At 43.3% G+C, this 16,976-nt stretch overlaps 1 protein-coding gene across 1 annotated transcript in view; it reads left to right on the forward strand.

Annotated features, from left to right (window-relative positions):
• TEX14 (testis expressed 14, intercellular bridge forming factor) overlaps positions 1-16,976 on the forward strand; it is a 112,667-nt gene that overhangs the window by 81,726 nt on the left and 13,965 nt on the right. Inside the window, exons 16-27 of the mRNA XM_023732720.1 lie at positions 194-319; positions 525-610; positions 1,625-1,894; positions 2,703-2,803; positions 4,533-4,652; positions 6,712-6,778; positions 8,379-8,460; positions 10,885-10,947; positions 11,415-11,542; positions 12,300-12,505; positions 13,685-13,781; positions 15,097-15,171. Of these exons, the coding sequence (XP_023588488.1) occupies positions 194-319; positions 525-610; positions 1,625-1,894; positions 2,703-2,803; positions 4,533-4,652; positions 6,712-6,778; positions 8,379-8,460; positions 10,885-10,947; positions 11,415-11,542; positions 12,300-12,505; positions 13,685-13,781; positions 15,097-15,171 (1,421 nt within the window). The remainder of the gene's footprint in view (positions 1-193; positions 320-524; positions 611-1,624; positions 1,895-2,702; positions 2,804-4,532; positions 4,653-6,711; positions 6,779-8,378; positions 8,461-10,884; positions 10,948-11,414; positions 11,543-12,299; positions 12,506-13,684; positions 13,782-15,096; positions 15,172-16,976) is intronic.

Here is a 16,976-nt window from a genome sequence, read left to right on the forward strand (position 1 = left end):
TCATTACCTGTGTTCGGTGGCTTTCGGGAGCTCTGCAACAGCCCAGGGACCAGGATTCTATCTGGTGAAGCCATTTCAATGGTAGGTTTCTTTGACCTCTGATTTCCTAAGAGCATTTTTAGAATCACGAAGCCTGGCCTTGGAAACTGAATAAACCTTAGAGATCTTCCAGCCCAATCCTTTCATTTCTTAGTCACGGAAGGCCTAGAGAGTCCAGTGCCCAGGCCAAAGTCACACAGCTAAGCAGTGCACTCTTCACTGTGTCAAGCCACCTGCAGGGTCATCCGGGAACACCCAGCCCTGGCCGGGACTCTACCGGGTAAGAAGTCTTGTGGTCTGAATGTCAGGGAGGCTGGTGCCCTCTTGCGGCAGGCACGAGTAATTGCAACCCAGGAATGGCTCGGAGTAGGAGGCAGTGCCTCCGGGTTGGCTGGTGGGCTGGCACTGTCAGAAACTTGAGCAAACTGATGTGTTTTTGTCCACCTGCCCCCCACCCTTAACCCAAAAAAACCTATACAACTTAGGATCAATATGGAATTTGTGTCTTCTGAAATCTATCATCCAGAATCAAGAAATCATGAAGTTGAAGAGCTACACTTAAAATGGAAAAGTAAGTATAAAGACATGGGTTTTGTTAGACAAAATGAAATTTAAGATATATTTCTAACCTGGTTATTATCTCTAAGTACATAGCTATTTGCACTGTTCATAACTGTAGCAATATCTTCCCACACTATTTTCTTCGAATAGATCATCCCATTTTGAAAGCAAGGCGCTTCTGACTACAGACAGCAGAAGGGAAATGCTCTTTTCATTTCTAGACTTTAGAGGAAACATTATGTTATACATATGTACATTGGAGCCCTGGTGGCAAAGTGATTAAGAGATCGGCTACTAACCAAAAGGTCAGCAGTTCAGATTCACCAGCTGCTCCTTGAAAATCCGATGGGGCAGTTCTGCCCTGTCCTATAGGATCGCTGTGAGTCGGAATAGATTCGACAGCAACGGGTTTGGTTTTTGGTACAGGTATATTACATAGCAAATGTAATAAAGCAATACACAGCATGTAGCATGCTGTGTCACCTTAACATATCCTGTGGGCATTATCCTTCTGTATCAGTTTTATCATGTAAGATAAAACGGGATGCAGTGTCTATTAATACTAGTGCTATGTGACATTAGCGGAAATGTAGAACATTTGGAATGAAAACACACATATAAACACATACCCCCAAAATATGGGTTCAGCATAGCCTAGAAAGGATAGACAAGCTCAGAATCCTGTCTACCAGTCGCTACAGACCAGAGACTTCAGGTGTCACTTTCTTGTAAAATCTCCACAGCAGGAGGGTCCATCTACAAGTTTTCTGCTGCCTTCCAGCCTGGAATTCGCTGACAAGGGCCGTGGTTTGGGGGAACGGACTGAAATTTTGCCCCTCCCTGGCTCTGTCATCAGTTCTCCCCTTCAAGCCAAACAGGGCAAGCGAAGGATGGTGCAACTATAAAATGGCAATCATTGTGACGATAGGAGCTGTGATAGTATTACATCACTCTTTAAGAATGGAAAACTTTCTCCCCCAGTGTATATGATGATGTTTTAAACGCCGCTTTCTCTTGTGCCCAGCGGAGGTGAAAGAAATGGCAGAGAGAGCAGCTGCTGGGCAGCTCACGGTACCTCCTTGGCATCCTCAGAGTGGTGTGGCTTTAGAGAGTGAGGCTGGAAAAGAGCCTGATCCCCTGCTGCAGCCCCCCACTAGGAACCCTGAGGGCGTGGATTGGCAGCAGGTGGTAGAGTATCCCAGGGAAAATGACAAGCCAGGAGGGAACAGCAAGTGTGACAAAACGGACAAGAGTGACCAGCCTGGTGAGCAGCCTGGGCCTCGGAGCTTCACCAGTAAGTTCATTCGGGGGAGTCGCGATATGTGAGCTCCATGCATTTATCAGCTCTCAAAAATAAGTAAACCTCTGGCATATTTCCTTTTTGCTTGTCCTTTCCCCTTTCCCACCTGTCTGGGAGCCTTGAATTCCAGCGGAAAGTAGCATGCCCTTCCCCCCTACAGGTAAAGAAACCCAGAGATTCCTGAGTCTTTCTATTGCTGGAGCAGATCCCTTTGTCCAAAGGAAGTAAAATAATCTCCATACACAGACCCTGGTCCTTGGTCTAACCTGGCAAGGAATTGAACTTTTCTTACCTTGGGCAGTGGTGGACGCCACTCCCTACTACCCGCTGCTTCGCATTGCATTTTAAGTCGGAAATACATGCACTCACTCCCAGAGCCGCCATGCCAGAGCAGCCTACGGCCAGTCAAATGACATGTGTCGTCATCGCTGTATAGATTTGCAGGTTAAAACTCAAGGCTCTGTATTTCCTGGTAATTTGCCTGCAGTCAGGGCCAAGGAAGGACACATCTAAAATGATCGTTTATCTTAGGCAGAAAATCTGTCGCCTTGGGTATTTTTGGTATTTAGAATCTTTTCCTTGTCAAACATCATTCATGAATGGGTGGGCAATGGGGTGGATGACCCAGGGCTGCGTTTTGGGGCCAGCCAAACTAACAGTCCCCACTCTCTGGACCTAACCGATGTGTGGGACATGGTCACCCTTAGCAGAATACACACACATCTCTTCTCTTAAAACGCCACCCTCTGCCCCTTCCAGTATCACTGAGTGACTTTGGCCCTGGTTGTGTTATAATTGTTAGGTGCCAGGCATCTGTCCCTCAGAAAGAATGAGCAGCCAGAACATAGTGAAGCCTTTCAAGCAAGTTCTGACACATCCGTGGTCATTGAGAAATCTTACAGCGTAAGTAACATGGCCTGGAGAGCCAAGTTGAATCCAAGGAACTAATAAAGTAGAATTGAGTTGTTGTTATGCAATATGACACTGAAATAATATCTATAGTGGTTCTTTTTGGTTGGAGCATGTCCTGACATGAATGAAGCAGTCTTTCCCCCGTTCGATACCTTTTGAGTCAGTTCAAATCAATGTGTATCTTGGAGCTTGGAGAACACACACAAGGGTCAGATTCAGCTCTAGCCCTTGAACTTACCGTCTAGTAGGGCAGACAAGATCATCTGTTAAAGCCCAGTGCAAGATTAGATACCAAAGATTAGAACCCGGCAGGTGCCTGAGGTCGGACTGGACAGATAGGAAGAGCAAAGCCAGGGCTGTGATGAGAGTGCCTTCGTCTGAAATGTGCTCTGAGACCCAAATTCAGGTGAAGCTCTCAGAGTTGGTGAAGGGAAGTGTTCATGCCTGACAGCTGCCCCTCAGCGGGATTCGTGAGGTCCACTCATTCCTTAGCATTTGCGCTGAGGTTGCAGCCTCACTTCAGGGGTTTAACACGCCCTTGAAGCAGGCAGTTGGGCCACAGTCCAGCCAGATTAAGGAACCAAAATTTTTTATCGCCATTGACGTGAGGCCACAATCATTTAATGAATAAAAACAGCAATTGAGAATGAAACAATAAAAAAAATACAATTGTGATATAATTAGAAGTCTTTCAAAGAACATATTATGTATTTAATTACAGCACACAAATCCCTAACAAGGACAATTTATTCTTGTTCTCATGTGAGGGCTGGGAGAACGTGCCCGTGTTAAGCATACTGGCTTGGCTGGAGAAGCAGGTCTAGTCAGGAAAGTTGGGACAGTAAGGGGGAGGCCAGGCTTGACGGAGAAAAGTTCAGTTTATTGTGAGAGGGAAAGGGGAGCAACTGTTAAGTGCGCAGGCAGGGAAGCGTGTGGCAAAACCAGTGTCCCAGGAAATGAGCCACAAAACCTTTGCAAAGGGATGATCGGAGGTGGGGAGAGAAGCCAGTTGTCTGGCCTTGTGGTGATCAGGCCAGAAAAGGAAAGGATGGGGCAGAGATGCTGGAAGAAAAGCTATTGCTTTTTAATTTTATTTTTATTACTGAGATTGCATTGCTATTTTAAAATCATGCTCCTTTACTTGCTGCTAAATGGTAATACTTGAGACTGCTGAGTTCTGAGCCTCCTCAGCCTCCTGATCTGGAGCAAGATGCCAATGTATGGACGACGTCTACACCCTTGAGAGATTAGGGTGTTTAAATCCAGTCCCTAGCTTGAACTGTGTAGGGCTTTTCTTTATCATTTTTATTGTGTAAAATATATATATAAAACAAAAATTTTGCCATTTTAACCATTTTTAATTGTACAATTCAGTGACATTAATTACACTCACCATGCTGTGCTACCATCACCCTTTGCATTTATTTCCAAATGTTTTACATCACTCTGGCCTCTCTCCTTACTTAGACTCTCAGAGTAGAAAGTCCCCTAACCCCCTGCTCATTCCTACGCTGAGACTCAGGATGTCTCCCTTCCCCCCGTGGGGCTCCAGGAAGGCAGGCAGAGGCCGATGGGCAGACAGGGAGAGCCAGCTAGGGAGAGTGCCACCCTGACTGCCGGGCAATTTTAGCTAACCTGGTTATTCACACTGCCGCCAACTCTAAAGGGCTTTGTTCACGATGAATACCAGCTTAAGAGTGATTTCCTACATTATTAATAGGATCAGTCTGTGCAATCAACTTGTTCACCGGAATCTTCTGAGGACATAACAGATGAATTTTTAACTCCAGACTATGAGTATTTTTACTCCTCGACTGCTCAAGAAAACTTAGCTCTAGAGGTAAAATCGTCAAAGTTCAGGGTAAAGTATATTTTCTGCCTTCTCCATTACCTTCTTCCTTTCTAAATCATTTTGATTGAGAAAAATAGCTTGTATGTAAAAACAGTATATAATGTTCACTTATCCATGGTTTCACATGTGCCTTGAAGAACCACCTGAGGAAAAGATCTTTAAGAAGGAATGATCGTGTGCAGTTTCTCCCAAAACTGTGGTCCTGTGTTTGTACAGCACCTTGTAGTTTTTTTCAAAACACTTTTATTCATGTTGCCTAATTCACATATCCTTTCTGTGGGGGAGAGAAGGCCTGCTAGTAGGCCTGTGGGTGAAGAATATTCTTCTGGGTGAAGAACTGGCGACGGAGGGAATTAACCCAGGGTTGCCAAGCTGCAGTGGTGGGCAAGCCACTGGAAATAGAACCAAGGGTTCAGGTCCAAATCTGAGGCCGTCCAGTACACCAGCCTTTCTCAGGAATCTCTCTTAGCTTTTGCAAGAACCTACTTGCACAGAGTGTTTTTATTTGCAAAATGGAACTCATTAGATTCTCTTATTTACTTACATAATTCCCTCTCCTCCCCAACTTACCACCATTTTAGGGTCTTTTACCAACATGGAAGATGTGGTGGAGGAAAGGGGGCATTGTACACGTCAATTGCAGCATTTGGCTGATACGAACAATCCAGTGATGCATCCAAAAGTATAATTTCCACTTGCCTGTGCTTCTGAAAACAATCAGAGTTTTCTGTTATTAACAACTCTTTAAATGTAATTTTACAGTGAGCAGGCCAGGCCATTAAGAAAATTTTTATTAAAGTATAAATATAGTAAAAAGTGAATAGATCTTAAGTGTATATAGCTCAGTGAACTTCCAAAAACTTGTAACCACGTCACCCAGATCAAGGAAGCAAAATCTCCATTGCCATCAAGTCAATTCTGACTCACAGCGACCCTATAGGACAGAGTAGAACTACCCCATAGGGCTTCCAAGGCTGTAATCTTTATGGAAGTAGACTGCCACATCTTTTTCCCTCAGAGTGGCTGGTGGGTTCAAACTGGCAACCTTTTGGTTAGCAGCCAAACGTTTTAACCACTGCATCACCAGGGCTCCATAAAACAATATTCCCAGTCCCACAAAGATCCCCTTGTGCCTCCTTCCAGTCACTGCATCCCTCTAAAAGGAACCACTGTCTGTCCTGACTTCTCACCCCATGGATTAGTTCTGCGGACTGGGCCATCTTTTCAGCCTTCTTTGGCTATTTTGATAAAGCTCCCAAGAACCAAAACATTTTTTTATTTTTTAATTTTTTTATTTGTTGTTGAGAATATACACAGCAGAACATACATCCATTCAGCAATTTCTACATGTACAATTCAGAGACACTAATTACATTTTTCAAGTTGTGCAACCATTCTTACCCTCCTTTTCCAAATTGTTCTTCCCACATTAACATAAACTCATTATCCCCTAAGTTTCCTATCTACTCTTTCGAGTAACTGTTGTCAGTTTGATCCTGTATAGATAGTTCTTAAAAGGGCACAATGTTCAGCGCAGACATCCTTTACTAGTTAAGCTAAACTGTTGTTTGGTTTAAAGTAGACTTCAGGGGATATTTTTGGTTTAAAGTTTAAAGATTATCTCACAGCAATAGTTTTAGGGGTTTATCAGCCTTAATGGATCCATAAAGTCTGGATCCCATAAGAATTTAAAATTCTGTTCTGTATTTTCCCCTTTTTGATCAGGATTCTTCTACAGACTCTTTGATCAAAACAGTACCAAAACATTTTTGATGGAAATTTGGGGTAAGGAAGGGGTAATGATTTGAAGAGGGGGAAAGTGCTCAAAATGGGAAGTGGGAGTCTTGTTTTTTGGGATGAGGAGAATACAGTGCAAATAAATACTTACTGTTTATGAAGAAGATTTGTTGTTCTTTTTTTTAAAATAAAAGATATAGGTACCTTGTGTAGATTTTCAAGGTTTAAGAACACCAAGAAGCTCTACCTTTTGATGATATGTCTGCCTCTAGTGAACCTCCTTTCTTTGCTCTTCTTCATTCTTTTGTAGACCTCAAGTCCCATCGAAGAGGCCTCAGGAGGAATACAAGGTGCGCTTGCCCAACCTCCAGGCTCTGGTAATCAGCCATTACGGTAGAGTCCTTTGAAAATCATTTGCCTTCGCTTTCTGTCGGATCATGTGTATTTGGAACTGGAGGGTCCTTAGAGATAACCTTTCACTTTATAGATGAGAAAACTGAGGCTCAGTGATTTCCCCTCAGAGGCAGGGTCCTCAGCACCCACCCTTCCACCTGTTGCACACTCTGGCTTCTACCTCTCACGGCATGAGGAACATTTAGGAGGCTGTAAGCTTTCAGATGAACAGTTAGATTCTTAGGATGATATGTATTAAAAGTCTCCAGACCTGTGGCTTGGGCCCCGCCTCTTCCTGTGAACCTCTGCCCATGATCACTTTTTCTTTGGGCCTGGCCTATATGTGGCCTCTTTTCTTGTGTTTGGAGAAGGGTTGGGTGGGGTGGAGAAGTTGTAAGGCAGGTGGATCAGAAAACCAGGGCCAGTTCGATACAAATATCTGAAGCACATGGAAAAGCCTCTGGTTTCTATTCTGTTCTTTTCTGTCGGCCCTTTTCTGCCCTCCTTCCCACCTAGTGCTCTGATATATCCCCCTCCGCACCAGGGGACATGACAGGGCCCTGGGAAGCATGCCAGGCTCCAGGCCCTGCTCTGCCATGGATCTTTTCTGCATGACCTTGGGCAAATCAAAATCAGTTCCCCAGGGCCCTCCCCTCCCCTCCTACGTACAAAGTGAAAGAGGGGGCCGGATTGTAAAATCTCTAAATTCCTCTCCAGCCCTAAATTGTGCTTATTAGTTTATGCTTTCTAGGTGTGTTGCGTTTTAAAAGAGGGTCAAAGGAAGGGGAACCCTAAGGCCTCTCCACTGGTGTGTTCAGAGCTCTTGGTACCAGCTGAAGGTAGCACTGTCTGGTGGGCTTTCCTAGTGCCCAGTGGACCACCTGGACCTAAGAAATGTGGGGGAGAGGGTCATGGGCAGTAGAAACTGGGCACGTTGCTCCATCCCCATTTCTATAAACACCAGGGCCACACAACGGTGGGAAAGAAAGCGGATACTAGCCCTCTCTGAGGGGAGGTCTACAAAGCATCTTACGGAGATGGAGAGGAGGGACTTCAGACACTTGGTGCCAAGGAGAACAGAAGACAGTGGAATTGGCTCCTTAGAGCTCAGACCCCACCCCCACCCTGACTCTGTTTGTGGGGTTTGATGGCCAGGAGGCAGTTAGCTTGTGGGAATGCCCAGCTAACGGTCTTTTCTATTTGGAATCTTTAGCTGACAAACAGTTCTTGGTTTTGACGCCCCCTGGTGAATGTTGACAGGAAACGGGTCAGTTTGCCTTCCAGAAAAGACAAACAACATTTGTCTCCAGAAATAACTGTTCTATTATAACTGAAAGGCCAGTAAATGGATTGCTTGTATTCTGAGTGTCAGAATATAGTTCTCCCCTCTGAGCAAAGAAAATAAACTTTCAGGGCAAAAACCTTTTCTATAGTACTCAATCCAAACCCAACTGGGGAAGTACTTTATTTATCTGGATTATTTCTCATTCTGGGATCAGACCAATGGAAATTCTAGGAGACGAAAATAATAATCTGGGTTGGCAAAAATTCAGTATAAAAATGATATTTACTTTATTCTTTCAGACAAGGAAAAGTTCCAAATGAAGGGAAGAGTCCTTGGAAAGAGTGAGATTTTGTCCAAATCTCAGTTCCAACCTATACAAAGGTATGGACTGTTATTATCTTATTTATAGTTTCAGACTTATGGAATCAATGCTAAATGGTGAGTATTAACTCCATATCTATATATTGCTTGTCTTCAAGTATATTATCCACTGTATTACGAAAAGTAGGTTTGGGCAGCCTAGCTTTGTTAGGACTTGTCCAGCAGAATTGTGAGGGGTAATGAAAAACAAGTCATTATCTGTATTCAGATCCTGACTTTGCTTTCCTATCCATGAGTCTTTGGTCAAGTTTCTCAATCCTTCTATTCTTTTTTGCCATCTTTAAAACAGGGATAAGAATCCTTACTAAGAATGTTGACATAGAGATTGAAAGTAATAACTCCTGGGCATTTATCCCAAAGAAATTAAGATTTATGCCTGCACAAAAACGTGTACATGAATGTTTATAGCAGCTTTATTCATAATAGCACAAAACTGTAAGCGGCCCAGATGTCTTTCAGCAGAGGACTGGTTACGCATACAATGGTATGTCCATACCATGAAACACTGCTCAGTAATAAAAAGGAACCAACTACTGATACACACGACAACCTGGATCAGTTTCCAGAGAATTATACTGACTGATAAAAGCAATCCCCAAAAGTTGTTTACTGTATAATTTCATTTATATAACATTCTTGAAGTGACAAAATTATAGACATGAAGACCAGAGTAGTGGTGGCCAGGGATTAAGGAGGGAGTAAGGTGGGAGAGAAGTGGGTGTAACTATAAAAGGGCAACAGGAGGGGTCCCTGGGGTGTGGAAGTGCTCTGCGTCCTGACTGTATCACTGTCAGTGTCCTAGTTGTGGTATTGCACTGTAGTTTGGCAAGATGTTACCATTGGGGAAACTGGGTAAAAAGTACATGGGATCTCTGTATTTTTTACAACTGCATATGAATCCACAATTACCTCAAAATAAAAATTTATTTAAAAAAGGTAACTATATAGATGTAAAGGGCCTGGCACAGTAACATTCAGTTCACTTCCTCCCCTCCCACCCCAGCCTCAATCTCCTTATCTATAATAATTAAAGATACTATTTCCTGAGCATCTACCATGTGCCAGGCACTTTGTTTTATTGTCTGATTTAATCTACACAATAACCCTCTGAGATCCATACTGTTATCTCCATTTTACCCATGGGAAAAGCAAAGTTCAGAGAGTTTAAGTATTTTTTTCTAAGTTCACCCAGCTTGTAAGTCGCTGTATCCGTCAGGGTAGGCTACATGCTGCTACATAACCAAAAAAACCCCCAAATTTTAGTGACATAAAACAGCAAAAGTTTATTTATTGCTCATGCACCCTGGTGGTGTAATAGTTAAGAGCTTGGCTGCTAACCTAAAGGTCAGCAGTTTGAATCCACTAGGCGCTCCTTGGAAACCCTATGGGGCAGTTCTACTCTGTCCTGCAGGATCACTACGAGTCAGAATTGACTTGATGGCAGTGGGTTTGGTTTGTCTGGGTTCATGCTCCATGTCCCTCATGGGTCATCTAGGGGTTTTCTGTTCTATATTACCTTCTATCAGAGATGCAGACTGAGGGAGGCTTCTTCCTTGTGCTTCCTTGATTGCTGAGGCGGGAAAAAGGGAGCATGGTGAATTTTGCACTGGCTCTTAAAGTTTCTGCCCGCAAGTGATTCACATCCCTTTCACTTACATTTCATTGGTTAAAATCATGTGACCACTTATGTAAATTAAGAGGATCAAAAAGTACTGTCCTACTATGTGCCTAGAAGGAGAACCAGAAACATTTTGATGAACAGTGCTAATAAAGTTACAACTCAAACCAGAATCCACCTTATTCCCTTATACCATTGGTCTCGCAGGATTGTTGCAAGGATGAGAGGTGTGAAAATGTATGTGGAAGGATTTAGAAAGGGACCTGGCTTATAGTTAGTGTTCTATAGTGTTAAGATTGAATCCTAAATAATGGTTACAGTGGAAACAGGCCATGCTTGTTTTCAGTATTCTTTTCTGACCATTTTTGGGCACGAGCCTCTCTTGGCCTCTCCTGATACTGTATGCCAGGCAACTGTTTCACAGGTGCTAAGGCCCCCATGGCTGTGCCCCTTGCTCCAACATTCCTCTCCCAGCAAACTTCCTGTGGCCCATTGATTTCCTCAGGAACTTGCTCACTGTTAGAGAGTCATGGGCAGATTTCAGAGCTGGGCTGACCCTTAGAGATTATTTATTCAGTCTCTGGAGAGGAAACTGAGGCCCAAAGCAAGGCCCAGACTTGCCTGAGAACATGGGGCTGCTTAGTGGCAGAGTCAGGACCAGAGCCCACACTTTTCCACTTCTGAGCTTAGTGTAGTGCCCTTTCTGCTACCTTGCACACTGGGCTGGTAAACCGGTCCCTCGTACCAAGTTTGTGCACTTCACTGGCAGATAGGATTCATATAATTTCTCACTTTCTCTTTTATAGTGCTGAAGGTGAACAAGAAGAGACTTTAAAGGAGCCACCAAAGGAACGGAAAGAAAAAGACATGTACGGCCACTAAAGTGTAGCCTACAGATGCTGTGTAAAGTGTTGGTTTTAGTGGAATAGTGTTTCCTCATTTGTCAGAGTCCACATTCTTTCTGTTTTTATGTGCACATAAAATGTGTTTCTTCTTTCAACAAAAAGCTGTAATTAAATTGATGATGTAATTTATAATTAATAATATCTTACAATCAAGGAAATATAGTGATAATAGTAATAATATGTTTATACCTGCAGTAGATTAAACCTGTTTTCCCCATAAATATCCTCTCATTCACGGAAATAGTTTTATTTTTAGCTGCTGAGGTGTCTTGTAAAGTTAATGTCTCTTTAAGATATTCTCTGATTCTGGCTTATTGCCAAATAAAGATTTTGTCAAGAGTACACTTAAAAAGTACCTCTCAGGAATATGTTGTTTGATTTTTCTAAACAGTTTCTCTCAATTACTTTGTGCTCTAATCTGAATTCTTTAGATCCTTGATGGATATTCAAGACCTATCAAGTATCTCCTGTGAACAAGACAGCTCTTTTAAGGAAGCTTCACGTAAAACACCCAAAATAAACCACGCACCTACTAGTGTCAGCACTCCGCTCAGCCCAGGTAATGACCCACCAGAAGGAGAAACATTTTGGGAGAGGAACTAACAGCCCCTGCACATGGGCTACCTAGGGGAAGCCAGACCCGGTGACTATTTTCTCACTAAAGCTGAAGGGGATGTGGGAGGCCAGGTGGGGGTGGTGGTGGTGGAAATTAAGCAGGTGGTAGAAGGTTTTAACTGCAGTAGTAGAGACATGCAAACACAGAGTCTACTCTGTACTCTAAGCACCACTGAATTTAGTGCAAAGACAGTGGATTCTCTAGAGTTTGCAAGTTAAAACAGTACTGTGCACTTAAACTTATATGATTCTGAGTCCTGCATCAGTACACCAAAAAAACAAACAAACCTGTTGCTGTTGAGTTGATTCCAACTCATAGCAGCATTACAGGACAGAGTAGAAAACTGCCCCATAAGGTTTCCAAGGAGCAGCTGGTGGATTCAAACTGCTGACCTTTTGGTTAGCAGCTGAACTCTTAACACTGCACCATCAGGGCTTCATACATCAGGACATAGCCAGTGTCAGATGTCTTCTCTTCAGTGTCCTTATTTCCAGTATACTAGTGGTTTAAATAATCTTCCTTTATTTTGATGGCCAAGTTTAGAGACTAATTTTTTTGAGGAGCTGTACCTCACTCAGATCTGTGGTCATTTCAGTTATTAACTATTTGGAAAGTCCCTGGTATAGGTATTGAGGTTTTTGTTTTTGTTTTTTAAATAATATAAAGGTTTCAGACATGAATGCCCTCTTTTCTACAATAGGGTCAATTTCTTCATCTGCCAGTCGGTATAAAGACTGTCTTGGAAGTATCACATTTCAGGTGAAAACAGCGTCTACCTCTTGCTGGAACAGTCAGGAATCCCTTCGAACCTCATCTGATAAATTTACAACTGTCCGGGAGAAAGCTAGGAGCCTGGATTCCCTCCTTACTTCCTCTGAAATGTCCCCTTCAAGACTGACTGACCTCGTAAGTACATAAATTTTGCATTGCACACTCATGGCGTCAGCCCAGACTTTATCCACTGTGTAAAGAGTGCAAAGAAGAAAGCTGCATCCTCTCCAGGCTTCCTGGGGCTCCTCTCCCGAGTCTGTATTGTGGGATGGATCCTGGTTTTTCATGCTATTTTTTTTTTCCAGGAATAATTTTTGGCAATTTCTCTAAAGAGCCAGCCTCTGGGCCATAGTTTATGATGCTGCCTTCATCTGCATAGTTCTCTCCCTCTAACCAGGATCTACTCACCTGAGGAGACCCAAGCTCTGCTGCCTCCTTGAAACACCCCCTGGTTATTCCCTTCCCCCCAACCCAGTGTTGATGGTTCTCTACCTTCTCTGACCTCTTAAAGTAGCAATCTGCAGTAAAAACACCTGATTGTATAGACTGCCTTTTCCCTCTTCCCCTTTATCTTCTTTCCCTCCCCCGTCCTCAACTCCATCATATTTCATAAGTGTAGCCCCTTCAAGAAAGCTACAAGTTCTTTACTTGGTCTTTGCTCATTAAAAACTTGTTGACTGACCATTCAAAAGACAAATTGATAAGTGGCTTTTGTCCTCAGTGAAAAGAAGTGATTGACAACTTCTTTGGGCATTTGGCTCACAAAAGGTCCCACTTTTAAGTAGGGAAATGACAAGGAATTTCATGCTTTCATTCAGCAAACTGTTAATTGGGCAGGTTCTAAGTGCCAGGCACCATTCCAGGCATTCTTCTAGGCATGGAGTGTGAATAAGAAAGACATAGGCCTGCCCCTAAGCAGCTCACCGCCTGGGGAGAAACCCATTGCTGTTGATTCTGACTCATAGCTACCCTATAGGACAGAGTAGAACTGCCCCATACAGTTTCCAGCAAGTGCCTGGTAGATTTGAACTGCCTGCTTTTTGGTTAGCAGCTATAGCTCTTAACCACTATACCACCAGGGTTTCCCCAGAGGTCTGAAGTAACAAAGACAAAAGTAATGAGTGCTGAGGAGGCAAAGAGGGGTAAGAAGGCTTGCCAGAGGAGGGAACATTGGAACACAGTTTGACTTCATCTGCAAAACAAGTGACTTCTTTCATAAATAATATGCAAACTTAATCTTGGAAATGATTGAACTGCATGTGGTTTTGTAACTCAATGCACGTGTCAGTGACCTTGTGTCTGTCTTTCTTACAGAAACGGTTGTCTGTGTTTACTGGGTCTGGTTCCCCCAGCACAGCTAAGGCATCTGGCACATCACTCCCCACCACCCAGAGAAGGAGCCTTCCCAAAGGTATTTAACATTTAATATTTAACTCCATTATAGTAAGCCACATTAAGGGAGCCTTGGTCTCATCTTTGATGCTGCATTAGATGAAAACAAAAATGCTGTTTTTCTCCCTGATTATAAAAGTAAAACACACTCATTGAGAAAACTTGGTGAATAAAGAAGAGCTTGAAAAAGAAAATAAAAACCACCTTTTAACCCTACCACCAATTTTTAACCTCATATACTGTTTTGGTGCTCATCTTTTTATATTTTTAGAAGTGTATAAAAAATATATTTTTTAACATAGTCGAGATCATATTGTATATCAGTTTTAGCCTGCTTTTTTCCCTTGATTTTCTATTTTCAGGTTTTTCCCTGTCATTAAAAATTATTCATAAATGTATGTAATGGCTAAATAATAGTCCATTCTACATATGTCACTTAACCAGTCCTCTATTTTGAAGATTATGTTGTTTTCCAGTTTTGGCTCTTTGTACATAAATCTTTTTCTGCACCTCTGACCCTTTCCTTAGGATAGATTCCTAGAAGACAATTTTCAAGTCAAAGGGAGTGAGGGTGTTAACAGCTCTTGAGGCATATTGTCTTTACTACATTAATTTTAATGTCTTATGTCTTTAGTACAACTCTTGGAATGCCCCTCAGGGGACAGAGATTTTATAAATTGTGTTGAGGGATTTTGGTTAATGTTATAATTGAGCACTTGGGTGAAGGCCCAAAGCATGGTTGCTCCTTCCTATGCCTCCCTGGGCTGATAATCTATAGAGTAAGGCCCCCTAGTTTGTAGTCTTGTTCATTTTGGATAGTTCACAGCCTCTATATCTCCTGCAGCAGCCCTGGGCCAGATTGAGTCCCGAGCCTCTTAATGAGAATTTGCACCTCACCTACTCCAAATATCCTTTGGAAGGGAGAGCACAGACTAAGCAGTACTGGAGTAAAGGGTGATTCAGGAAAGGGTTTGGGGGCAATAGAGGGAGTGAAGGCCATTCCCACATTAAAAAAAATTCCACTGCCATCGAGTCGATTCCTCTAGGACAGAGTAGAACTGCCCCGTGGGGTTTCCAAGGAGCACCTGGTGGATTCAAACTGCCAACCTTTTGGTTAGCAGCCATAGCTCTTAACCAGTACACCACCAGGGTTTCCCATTCCCACATAATTCCTACATTAGAAGATCTCAAATACGGTTGTTATGTAGGAGGCTTCTTCCTCCCTTAGTTTGTTTCATCATTGAGAAATCCTAAGTCAAGTCCATGTGGGAGCTTGGAAAATCCAGTTCAGGTCCAGGAGATGTTAAGTCATTTTCCTCTTTATCTTCTTCAAGAACTAGTAGAAGCCATCTCACAGCGTCACATTGATGAGTTACCACCACCGTCTCAGGAGCTACTTGACGAAATTGGTAAGGGATGTTCAATACAAAATACTCCGTGGCCCCTGTCAGTTATGTCCCCTATCCAGGATGTTTTGTCTCTGGTGTGGGCACTTCTACAAAAGGCCCCTGGGAAGGTCTGGTTGAATGTACAGAATTCAGGAAGGGAAAGTTTTCCAATAAAATGGGCCTCAGATTACTGCCTCAGCCTAGCCAGGATAATTGGCCTGTATCTGTTGTCATTTTGTTACTTAAAGTGCCTGTGGTAATGTCTAAGGGAAAAAAACAACGTTCAAGTGGTTTATTTTGATGCATTAAAAAAAAAAAAAATTGTTGTTGAGAATATACACAGGAAAACACACACTTATTAAAGGAATTTTGTTTGTTTGTTCATTGTTGTAGTTTAAGTGAAAGTTTACATTTCAAGTTAGTCTCTTAATACAAAAATTTATACATACATTGTTGTGTGACCCTAATTGCTCCCCCCATACTGTGACAGCACACTCTTCCCTTCCACCCCTGATTTCCCATGTCTGTTCAACCAGCTCCTAACCTTTGCTGCCTTCCCATCTCACCTCCGGACAGAAGCTGCCTGTTAAGTCTCATGTATCTGCTTGAGCTAAGAAGCGCACTCTTCACAAGTATCATTTTACGTCCCACAGTCCAGTCCAATCTTTGTCTGAAGAGTTGGCCTTGGAAATTGTTTTAGTTCTGGACTGACAAGAGTCCAGGGGACATGCTTCCCAGGGTTCCTCTGGTCTCAGTCAGACCATTAAGTCTGGTCTTTTTACTAGAATTTGAGTTCTGCACCCCACCTTTCTCCTGCTCCATCAGGGACTCTCTGTTGTGTTCCTTGTCAGGGCGGTCATTGGTGGTAGCCGGGCACCATCTAGTTCTTCTGGTCTCAGGCTGATGAAGTCTCTGGTTTATGTGGCCCTTACTGTCTCTTGGGCTAATACTTTCCTTGTGTCTTTGGTGTTCTTCATTCTCTATTAAAGGAATTCTTATCTCCCTTTCAAACCAGCTTAGAGGCGTGAAGTTTGGCTACTGAGGCCAAGACACCTGTACTGTTAGTTCTGCCATTGGCAGGAGGTACTAAAGTTATTGGCATTGTGGAGAAATCCCTTTCTTGAGGGCAGGAAGTCAGTGGCACAAGACCTAATGAGACCAGAATTTTCCATTTCAAGCAGAGGCTGAGTGGTACCAGCTTAATTTTATTTGCAGCTAATCAGTTGGCCCTGCCCAGCTGAAAGTAAATGGTGCATGATTATATAGGGTTTGGAGGCAGGTGGCCGGCTTCCCTACTCCTTATCACAACTCCCAGCCCCTGGCCCACAGCGTAATGAACTTGAGTGAGGCCAGTCAGAGCTGCCAGAAACCTCTCTTGGTTTCCTTCTTTTTCTGTAGTGGTGCAGTGGTTAAGAGCTTGGCTGCTAACCAGAAGGTTGGCAGTTCGAATCCACCAGCCGCTCCTTGGAAACCCTATGGGGCAGTTCTGCTCTGTCCTATAGGGTTGCTATGAGTCAGAATCGACTCGATGGCATCAGGTTAGGTCCTTTCTAGGAGTCACTGGGTGGCGCAAAGGTTAAGTGCTGGACTACTAACCCACATACAAGCACCTCAGGAGGCCTGGCGATTTGCTTCCTAAAGGTCACATCCTTGAAAACCCTGTGGAGCACAGTTCTGCTCTGCACACATGGGGTTGTCATAAGTCAGAATCGACTCCACGGCAACTAACAACAACAACAACAGACCCTTCCTTGCCTCACCTCACGCCTCGCCCAGTGCCACAGGGTTGTACCGGTCACTAGGTTGTTGGGTCAGGCTCTCAGCAA

The sequence above is a fragment of the Trichechus manatus genome, unplaced genomic scaffold (assembly GCF_000243295.1).
Source record: "Trichechus manatus latirostris isolate Lorelei unplaced genomic scaffold, TriManLat1.0 scaffold00054, whole genome shotgun sequence".
Taxonomy (NCBI): Eukaryota; Metazoa; Chordata; class Mammalia; order Sirenia; family Trichechidae; genus Trichechus; species Trichechus manatus.